The sequence below is a fragment of the Gossypium hirsutum genome, chromosome A03 (assembly GCF_007990345.1).
Source record: "Gossypium hirsutum isolate 1008001.06 chromosome A03, Gossypium_hirsutum_v2.1, whole genome shotgun sequence".
In the NCBI taxonomy this organism is placed as follows: Eukaryota; Viridiplantae; Streptophyta; class Magnoliopsida; order Malvales; family Malvaceae; genus Gossypium; species Gossypium hirsutum.
Window position 1 is genome coordinate 2,498,029 of NC_053426.1, and position 11,166 is coordinate 2,509,194.

Consider the following 11,166-nt stretch of genomic DNA (forward strand, 5'->3'; position numbering starts at 1 on the left):
CCTCCAAAATTGACTTCAATTTTGCTTCAATGGCTAGTCTTTGACAATTTAGGGGTTTTTTTTTTCACAACAACCAGATTAAGGGTTTCCAGCTGGCTGGACTTGATGGAATAACTGCTAGCTATTTGCATTAACTTATTCTTTGTTGGAAAGCTCATTATTCATATGCTTCACAAGATTGTGGAAAATAATATGTTAAAAAGGTATTAATTTCGTTAGGTTTCATAAGTTAAGTGTATTAATTATTTATTGAGAAAAGTAGTAATTTATTTGAAAAAGAGAGTGGAAACTGATATTAATATAAATAAATTTTTAGGGGGGCTAATTAAATTTTTTTAAAAATTTCAAAAAATTTTCCAAAAATTAGAGGGGTACCAAGGCCCTCATAGGCCTCATAGGCCCCATAAGTATCTGTCTCTAAATCACAATTCAAATTTCTTGTATACAATAACATCAAATTAAAACTTATATATCAAATTACATATTTAACTAAACTTCATATATAAATTTCATATTTATCCCTAAACAAATTAATCATTTAATCACATTGTCAAAACATGAAATCACCCATCATTTAATTAATCATTTAATTAAAGCTTCTCTCTAAACCCCAACCGCCCCCAAAGTGCTTCAACTCTAAGTAACCAAAAAGTGTTTGGTGTTAGTTATTTTTAATTATTATAAATGACATTTTAACTATTTTTAAATACTATTTAGAAACAATTACTTAAAAAAAATTAAGGTCAATCAAGTAATCAAATGGTTCATTTTGCAAAACCAGCCTTGCAAGGCAAGCAATATCTTATAAATGGTTTTTTTTTTTTTGTTGGCTTTATGTTTACGTTTTATTTGTTAGCTCCACAGTCTCCCATTATCACTTGCTGTGAAGTAGAAATATTATCAGCCATTTGATTGAGATCTGATGGTCTGATAAGCAAAATCAGTTATGTCTGAAATTGTGAATGCCTTATCGATCGAGGTAGGGAATTTTTTCTCAAAGACGTAAGAATATTCTCTACACGATTTAATAATGGAGATTTAGCGTAGAGAAGTGTTTAGGTTACTAATGGGGAAGAAAGACTCATTTCTCGTTACTATGGAGGATATCTGTAGGGAAGATTTTCTTGTCTGATAATAACGATGTGGAAAGTCGTTATCATGAAGTGTGTGAGAAACATACGTGATAGGACTCATTTTGTTATTTCTTTGAAGCGATTTGAAGTTGTTATACTCATTTGAATCCAAGTAATTAACTAAGTGTTTAAATTGAAAAGCTGGTGGCTTGAGGATGAATGATTAGATGAATACTATAAGTTAAGAGACTATTTGTGCGATCGCCAAGTGAGGAGCAAACCAAATAATGTCAAGTGATAAGCAAATAAAGATCTACCGGTGAGTATCTCTCAAAAACCTTCTCGTGATGTCATATGTTACCATCATATTAATTTTTAATCGTAATATATATATATGAGATTTAATTTAAATTTCCTTTAAAAAAATACATGCTTGATAGCAAGACATAAAACCTTATAAGTGATTGACAAGTTTATATAAACCTCAATTTAGAAGAAAATAAAACGAGTAAATAAATGTAATTGTCTTTTGCTGTTGTCTCTATTTAAGAAAAGACGATCTAATAAATTTCACGGGTTTTGAAATATTTTTTCATACTTTATGAAAAATGATTTAGGAAATTATAATTTTATTTCATCAAAAATATAATTTTATTTCAATCAATAATTTTAAAGAAAATGGGCACCATGATTGATTTGTAATTTAGTTTGTTTCTATATCGGATGACGTCATTTAATTGTTTAATTTGACATTGTAATTAATTTTGTAAAAAAACTTTTATGAAAAAAAAGCCATACAGTGTAATGGTGGGCAAAGCATATGAGTTGAGCTCAGGGAATCACATGGCCAAGATCTCTTGGTTGAGAAGATTTTAGTATCTTTGACTACTAAACGTACAATAACATGCATTCTGCTAAAACGAGTCAAACTTAATTTTAGGAGAATCTTAAATTTTAACTTTTTTTAATTTAGTCCTTAAAATATATGTATTATATTAATCAAAATTTTCTATCAATTTAATTATATAAACTTGTTGAGTGTTTTGCTATGTGTTTTCTTAGTGAAGGGAATCGATTTTTGTTTATTGAAATGACATTTTAAATAGGCTCCATGCATGCTAACGTGTATGATTATAAACTTAACACGTGTTTATTAAACCACTCACTTGACTTCGCACCATTTGCCTGCCAATACATAGGAACATGTGAACCTGGCTCGCGAATTCCCCCACTAGTCCTTGATATCTCTATCTTGTGGGGTCTAGATTCTTCTGTATCTACTTAAATTGTGAATCAATAGTTCAATATTATATTTGAATTTTGAATCAAGAAATACCATAACAAAATTTATCTATCGATAAAATTTTAAAAAAATCCAAATAGATTCTACGAATGAACATTTTTAATCACGTAAGAGGAAAACATGATTGGAGTGTGTATCGGAGAGAAATGCGGCGCCGCTGTATTGAATCCTAGCCCACATCCCTTTGAAGTTGAACTCCCGCCCTTTTAAGTGTGAATAAAGCAGGTTTTTGAATTTGACGCCAAAATTAGTTGAATAACGGTAAAAAAGACAAAAGCCCCCGTTCCCGACCACCCAAAAAATAAACAATTAATTTCGAAGTTAAATAAAATAAAAAATCTTAATTTCTTTTTTTTAAAGTTAAATTACGAAGTGACCCAGCTGCCGACTTGCTGAGCTGTCATTCACGTTTCGCTTTAGTTTCGCCCCGTACTTGACCCTTCGTTCCTCCAAATAGCCACCTAACTGTTTACTAAACTCGAATTATTTGGACAACATTATCCCAAATTAATAGATGTACAATTAATTTATTTTTAAAAATTAAGATTTTTAAAAATTAAAAAAAATTCAACATTTCAATATTATGTAACAAATTAGCAAAAAAGTTCAGAAGCAAGTGATTTGATATCTCAATTTTTATAAAATATAAAAATCATTATAACAGATTAAAAATATAAAAATAAACAAAATAATTAGTGAAAAGAAATTTTCCTGGTTGTGTGGACATGGATATATGAAGGCTGATGTGACGCCACCATCGTGCTGGATTTGGTGGGAAAATCACCGCCATAACCAGTCCGATGCTGATCCCTTTAGCTTTAGGGTTCCCATTTTTGAATGAAGATATGCCTCTAATTAAAAGTAGATCAGGAAAAAAAAATTGAATGTTAGGTAGAAATTTTTTTATATTTAATTATAAATAAAAATAATTTTTGAAATTAATGTAGTAATTATCACTTTAATTAGACTTTTTAAAAAGGGATTCGGAGATCAAAGTAAAAGCATAATAAAGTTTAACCGCCAATAACTGTCGCTGTTAGCAGATGCGAAGAGGTAAAAGGGAATTAAATGCTCTGATTGCCACGTGGCAGTCAAATGTGTTTTCAAAGATATTTAATTTTTCAAACGGAGGAAATGAGACGGCGGTTGCTGTTTGTCATTTTTTTTTTCCGTTGACAGTTAACTGTTGGAAACGGTCTAAGTAAACCGGAGAGAACGTGTTCACTGACAACCCAGCACGTGATCTACAGAAAATGGCAACAAGTGTGTATGTTTATGACAGCATGTCGTAGGGCAATGACTTGTATAATGGACACGTTCGAGTACATCAGTCCAAAAGAATTTTAAAAATATATAAAAAGAAAAAGGTTAAAATATGCTATTAGTCTCTATATTTTGACAAAATTTGAATTCAGTCCCCTTACTTTAAAATTTAAAATTTCAATCAAAATATCAGTCCACTTAATAAAATCGTAAGTATTTTCTATCAATTTAGAATTTTGGTTAGACTGTGATTGATAAAAATGAACATGTAAAATTAATAAATTTTAATAAAAATTATCAATGAAGTTAATGACTTGAACTAGGATTTTTAAATAAAAAAATAAGAGGTATAAGGACTAAAACTCAAATTTCATCAACATACAGGGCAAATAACAGATTTTAACCAAAGGAAAAACACCTCACCACACTTTAAGGAGTAAGACATAATAAATCCGAAAGCGTGCCTCCACGACTACGTTTAAACCCATGCGCGCTGCCTCCAGACCAATTAATGGCGTCCACGTGATTCTCCTTTCCTTTTTCCTTTCTTTTTATTTTTTTAGCATTTAAAATATTATTTTTAATAAAGACATCGATAAGGATTATAGAAAGATAAAATTCAAAATTTAATTTCTAACTAAAAATTTTATAAAATACGTTATCTCATTAGTAGATATTTTACCATCTCACAACTTTTTTAATAAAAATAATAAATATTAAAAATAAATATAAATTACAAATATACATATGTTCAACCAATCACAATATAAAATTTAACCAACATAGTACAAAACGAATAATAATTCAAACTAATTCAAAATAATTTAACAAATTCAAACTTTAAAATTTCGAAACTTCAACCTTTACCGATAATACCCTAATCGGCTCTAATAATTTTATTTTACCATCTTTGCCCTCTCATGTATCATGACCATACTAAATGGAATATGAATATGCTTAGCAATTACGCTCACTCCTTACCCTTATAACAAATCGGTCCAATAGTATGGGTCCGAATCTTCAATTTTACGGCCTTCCTTTTTCTAGATGTACGATCGATCTAATATTTTTTTTCTTTTTAAATGAATAAAAAGACAGATGTGCCCATTATTAAAGTTATTCAATATGAAAAAGTTGAGGGTACAAAAGGTATTCGCATGGAATTATAAGCCAAAGTAAAGATCACAAAGATTAGATTACACAGAAAAAAACCGGCCGAGAAACCTGACAGAAGAAAAGCCGATTCGAGAGTGGATGTTGTCACGTGAGGGACGTCATAATTCCGGTCGGCAAAAGTTTAAAACTTAAATTTCAAGCCAAGATGGTCCCCGCTTTATCTACGTGGATAGATCTATGACCGTTGATCAGTGAATACTACTTTTAAAATATTGAGTCAAAGGAACGCAATAGTATTGTGTGGGCATAAGTACAGGTGGCATCCGAGCTGGACTTATAAACTACCACGATTGGGGATCAAGCGACACGTGGAGTTTTAAAAAGTTTGAAGAGTGGGGAGCGTTATTGGGTCAGCACGGGCAGACTTTTCGGGCAGGCGTTACTCACGCCACTCTCTCTCCTCTTTTAATTCCCTCTCTTCATTTCCCATGGTCTAATTTCGTTTTTAGTCCCTCTACTATGTTAATAATTTTACAATGTTATTATTAAGCCCAAATTGATAATATTGTTTTTTGGTTTCATCAAAAACTTATATAAATTCATGATTAACTGAACATTTTTTATTTTTTATCTATTTAAATTTATATTAAATTCTCAATTAAATTGATGTCATGAATTAATCAGGTTTCAATTCAATTAAAAGATTACTAAAACACCCCTTTACGTAGAAAGTAAATTATATTATCATTATGAGAATATTTTTATCTTTTTACATTTTTATCAAATATCAAGCTTTACCGTTTAAACCAAAACATCATTCATCTTTTGTATGAACTTTTAATAATACATTTGTTACGTAAATTTTACCCACATCGAAGATGTATTATAATCTAGTCAGTTTAGATTAACTAATAACATGATAGGAAAAGGACCCAGTTATATCAAATTAAACTTGATATATTAAATTATAAAGTTTAACATAATAGAAGGACTAAAATGAAAAGTAAACTATTTCGCATCACCCTTTCCGTATAAAAAAATTTATTTATGAATCTTAAAAATACATATATAAGGGGAAGGTTAAGTCTTAATATAACAAAGGCGTGCTTTGCGCTTACAAAAAACTTCAATATTCTTTTCCCAGAGACAAAAACGAGGGAAGAAAAAGAAAAAAAAAAAAAGTTTGGTGGGCAGTTGTTAATAGCGATTTAGTCGAAGAACAAAACACAAAGTGCAAGAGTTTTGAGCATAACTGGCATTTAGCCTTGTTTGATTCAGCCAACACCATTGTTGTTTTTCCCTTCTTTTCTACACATAAAAAGGCTTCCTTTTCCCTTTCAAGCTTCCATCTTTCTTGGGGTTCTTCAAAGAAACAACAAGCTAAAAAAATGGAGTGGCATGCTTGTCTTGATGAATATGAAAAGCTTGTTATAAGGATGAGTACACCCAGGTTTGTGTTCTGTTTGGTTTTGATTCTGGGTTTTCTTATGTTTCTATTTTCTGGGTTTTTTAATTTATGTTCTTGTGTGTTTCTTACAGGGTTGTGATCGACAATGGTGTTTGTCCCACTGCGACTCTGGTCAAGGTTAGCTTTTTACGAAACCTTCTTCCAATATGAACACACCGCCCAAAATTTTGACTTGTGGGTCTCATGTTTTTCTTTTGAATTTTCAAATTTTGACTCGTTCAAGTTCCTCTTTTTCTGGTTTTTTTTCTCTTGATCAGGTTGATAGTGCTAGAAGACATGGAATTTTGTTGGATGCTGTTCAAGTTTTAACGGATCTGAATCTCTCAATTAAAAAGGCTTATATTTCATCTGATGGACAGTGGTTTATGGATGGTAAGCTGAAATTTTTACATGAAACAAAAGTTGATTTTTAATATAAAGTTTTCTCTTTTAGTTTATTAATATTTCTGGGTTTTTTTTTTATAAATTTGCAGTTTTTCATGTGACTGATTTGAATGGAAACAAATTAACTGATGAGAGTGTTATTAGCTACATTGAACAGGTAATTTTTTCACAGTTCATTCCAATCATTGAATGCCCTTTTAATTTGCTATGAAACTGAATTTTTTTTGTTGTGTTTTTGTGTGGTTTATACAGTCCATTGAGACCACTCATTGTGATAGAAGCCATGGATTTAATGGTTTAACAGCCTTGGAATTAACCGGAACCGATAGAATCGGTCTTTTATCTGAAGTATTCGCGGTTTTAGCCGACTTGCAATGCGATGTGGTTGATGCTAAAGTATGGACTCATAACGGTCGAATTGCATCCTTGATTTTCGTTAAAGACTGTAATTCAGGGTCGCCAATCGAAGACTCGCAACAAATTGACAAAATCGAAGCACGTTTAAGGAATGTTTTGAAAGGAGATAACGATATTCGTAGTGCAAAAACCACGGTTTCTATGGCCGTAACTCATACTGAAAGAAGGTTGCATCAAATGATGTTTGCAGATCGTGATTACGAACGGAAACCGATTTTGGAACATACGTCGGAGTTGCCGGCTGTCACTTTGCAAAATTGGGTGGAAAGGGGCTATTCTGTGGTGAATGTTCAATGCAAGGACCGAACTAAACTCCTGTTTGATGTTGTTTGCACATTGACAGATATGCAATATGTTGTGTTTCATGCCACTATCAAAACATCAGGCGATAAAGCATATTTGGTACTTCAAATTGTTTCATTGTTCATAAAATCTTTGAACATTTTATTACATGGTTTCGGTTTGTTTACTTAAAACTAGTTTGTGTTTCTTACAGGAATTTTATATTCGGCACAGAGACGGAATACCGGTTAGTTCAGAACCCGAACGACATCGTTTAATCCAATGTTTACAAGCTGCAGTCGAAAGAAGAGCATCCGAGGTATAATTCTATTCCAAGAACATATCTTTTATTTGAAGATCGAATCTTTCGATTTCTAGTGTTCATCTCTTTGTGATTTGATTTCAGGGTGTAAGGCTTGAGTTATGCACATCAGATAGACAATGTTTATTAGCCGACGTGACTAGAACATTCAGAGAAAATGGCCTTAACGTTACGAGAGCTGAGATATCAACCACAAGCGACGTAGCCCTAAATGTTTTCTACGTAACCGACGCAACGGGAAACCTAGCTGATCCCAAAACCATCGAAGCAGTACGACAAAAGATCGGTTTAGGTAACTTAAAGGTCAAGCAACTACCTTCGGTTTACCATCAAAAAGCCGAACCCGAAGAGCAACAAGCTGTCGGGGTCGGTGGGGCGGTATTGTTATCACTTGGTAGCCTAGTGAGAAGGAATCTATACAACTTGGGGTTGATTAAATCCTATTCTTGAATGGGAAAATTGCAAAAAGAAAGATTTGTTTCATTGGTTGGCAAATTGGCATATTCTTTGCTTAAGAGTTGAGATTTGGGGCCCCTTTTGTGTAAATATGAAAAAAGTAGCTGCAAAAATTTGGTGATTGTTGTTGTTGTTGAGATTTTGGGTGGTTGAATAGATAGGGGAAATCATATAGCCAATACTGAAAGGCAGCTCCACCAATTTTTTTATATTTACCCCCCTAGTCTTGTTTGGGGTTTGTGAATTTATGCTATAGATTAGAGAAAAAAAACAAGATTAGGTAGAAGAAAAAAATTATGGTTCATTATTATAACACAACATTTGTACATATACCACCTTTTTAGTTTTAATTAATTATAATGTTTGACTTGTTTTTATTTATTTATATATTAGTATCCGATTTTCCTTTAATATTGTTTTTGTCGATAAAAGTATTATGGAGATTCTTATACTATAAACAAAATTGGTAAATTTATCTTTTTTATTGTTAAAAATTAATCTTTGTACGTTAATACGATGTATACGTGTAGAAATGAGAACGGATTTTACCTTCTAATCCAATGTGTAAATCCATTGAATCAAGCACAAAGAAAGTGATAAATAAGCAACTTGGAAATAATCAAAAGAGAAAAGGATGAAAATAATACCTATTTAATTTTCTTTTTTTTATTAATATCTTGCTTTATATAAAAGTATACCTAATCTACCCTAAAAATTGGGTAGCTATTAGCATATAGGAGGGGTAGTATTTTAAGTATCAGCTTAATAAACCAAGCAATCTCTTTTTGTGTTTAGCCCTAAATTCATCCAACTACTTTGAATTAAAATCAAGTGGCCTAAAATAACAAATTGAACATTAACTTTTTAACTTCTATAAGTTGGTAATGGCCATTCATTTAAATGGGTAGTGAAGGTTAGGTGACTAGAAAAATCTAGCCTAACTTTTTAGATGTATAGAGTTATTATAAAGTCTTCAACAATCAATTAACCCACATACACAAGTAATTATGGTAGAAATTTATAGTGGAATTCCTTTTATTAGGGTTAGTGATAAGGATGAAACTGAAATTAAGTTATATATTTTTATAATAATTAAAATGTAATTCTAAAGTTTTAGTATTTTTAGGATTAAATTATAATTTTATTATATATTAATTTAAAATTTTATAAATTTTGAAAGGTTTAAAATAATAATTTCTCATTTTAAGGGGCTAGGGGCTCTGTTAGCCTCTCTCCCTTTTCTCCTATTAATAATAAACACAACATCATCAACTTTGTTAGAGACGAATACAAGGGGCAAGTAGGGATCTTGATCCCTCTTAAAAATAAAAGACCGCATTTTAGTGTCTGTATAAACAATGAATGAATGTGAAACAAATCAAATTGATATTATCAACATTATGTATTTTGGCTAAAGCATCTCTATAGTAAACTAAAATAACTAGAAAACCATTGTTAAAGACCTTGTTCATGCATTGACATGAGCCCTGGCTTGTTATTGTTGTCCTCATTGCTTTGTCTTTTTTTCTTTTTTAATCTTTATATGAACAGGCAGAGCAGCCAAGGATGAAGTAGACTATTGAAGGTCCCATATGAGATTATAAATTATAATTTATCCAATAAAATTGAACTTCAACGATTGGTCCAAAAGTTGGTGCCTATAGCTACTACTAACACTACTAGCTAGAGGGCTCTTCACTGTAAAAAAATCATTAATTAAATTGAATCAAATTGGCAATGAAAGTAGTCAAAAAGACAAGAGAAGCAAAAGTAAAAGTCGGCCTTGTCTTTACCATGTTTATTTTTATCTGCCTTTCCCGACAAGATCCTCTGTTGTCGAAAGGTTTAATTACTTGAAGGGTTATATAGGTTGTTTCGATTCACTAGACACATGCTAGTAAAAACCTCTCTAAACAGCTGTAAATAGCTGGACTGTTTCAAAATTTACCCATTAATATGTGGACCATGGGGGTGTCCCATTTCAAGAGAAAAAGGTAAAATTTCCATGGAACTTCGTGTATTATAAGACAAATTATATTGTCTTTTATATTAAAAAATAGATAAATTAATTTTTATACATTAGATTAAAAAGTAAATTGGTATTATCTATTACAAAATTCATCCATTTATACAATTAAAAACTCACGTGACTGATAGAATAACTAAACAGTTACATGTGGTGTGTCATGCGTACCTCATATTGACGTATAAGGACTAATTTTTAACAATAGAAATGAATAAAATTTTTAACAAAAATGATCATTTTGCTCTTTAAATTTAACCAACAAGGACTAATTTGCCTATTTTTTTAGTAGTGGCTAAAATGCAATTCGATTACTGGTATAAGGCCTTCATATTATTTTTACTAGAAAAAGATCTATCCGATCTCTCTGAATTTCAATATTGAGCAAACTGGTTTTTCTAAAAATCCAGAGCTATTTAATCTTTATAAATTTCAAAAGTGAACAATTAATAATAATTAATCACAACATTAATGTTCTTCTATCAGTTGTACATATTTTTCATTGGTATTGTAACAAATTTAGCACAAAACATTAACACATTCTATCAACTTTTACGCAAAATATATAAACATTAAAGATTAAATTTGTTAGAATACATATCAAAATTATGCATAATTGACTGGAAATTCGTTACTCACTTTCAAAATTGACAAAAATTAAATTATTTTAAAATTTTGTAAAAATAACCAGTTTGTTGGAAATCGAAATTTACAACATGATTGGAAGTTACTTTACCAAAAAATTTCTACCCTTTTCACATGAAATGGGAAAATTCTGAGCGATTTTTATTGTAAGAGGTGGGAAACAACTAAGACAAACTTTTGACCTTAAAAGACATGTAGCTAAGGTATGTAGCACATAGAAATTTGGGGGGGGGGGGTTTAAAAACAGTTAACCGCGTGAGGTTTGGGGTGAGACTTTTAGGGCAGTCCTTGGCTCACATGCCGGCAAGTGCGCCGGTTATGGTGGGTTTGACGCTGACACTGATACTGTTGGAGGGTAGTGCACATGGTTTAAGGCTAAAGTTTGATGGATGATGGCCTGCACTGCAGTAGCTT

General features: G+C 31.3%; 1 protein-coding gene across 1 annotated transcript; it reads left to right on the top strand.

Moving 5' to 3' along the window:
- The first annotated feature begins 5,845 nt into the window (after positions 1 to 5,845).
- On the top strand, positions 5,846 to 8,465 carry LOC107963658 (ACT domain-containing protein ACR8). The gene is made up of 7 exons (XM_016900089.2): positions 5,846 to 6,205; positions 6,295 to 6,340; positions 6,481 to 6,595; positions 6,697 to 6,764; positions 6,860 to 7,426; positions 7,521 to 7,625; positions 7,713 to 8,465. The coding sequence occupies exons 1-7, from the start codon at positions 6,144 to 6,146 to the stop codon at positions 8,076 to 8,078; spliced, it is 1,329 nt and encodes a 442-aa protein (XP_016755578.1). The 5' UTR covers positions 5,846 to 6,143; the 3' UTR covers positions 8,079 to 8,465.
- Positions 8,466 to 11,166: the final 2,701 nt, after the last annotated feature.

Coding starts and splice junctions, on each gene's coding strand:
- LOC107963658 (XM_016900089.2), top strand. CDS start 6,144: ATGGAGTGGCATGCTTGTCTTGATGAATATGAAAAGCTTGTTATAAGG. Junction 6,206..6,294: donor ATAAGGATGAGTACACCCAG/GTTTGTGTTCTG, acceptor TGTTTCTTACAG/GGTTGTGATCGACAATGGTG. Junction 7,626..7,712: donor TCGAAAGAAGAGCATCCGAG/GTATAATTCTAT, acceptor ATTTGATTTCAG/GGTGTAAGGCTTGAGTTATG.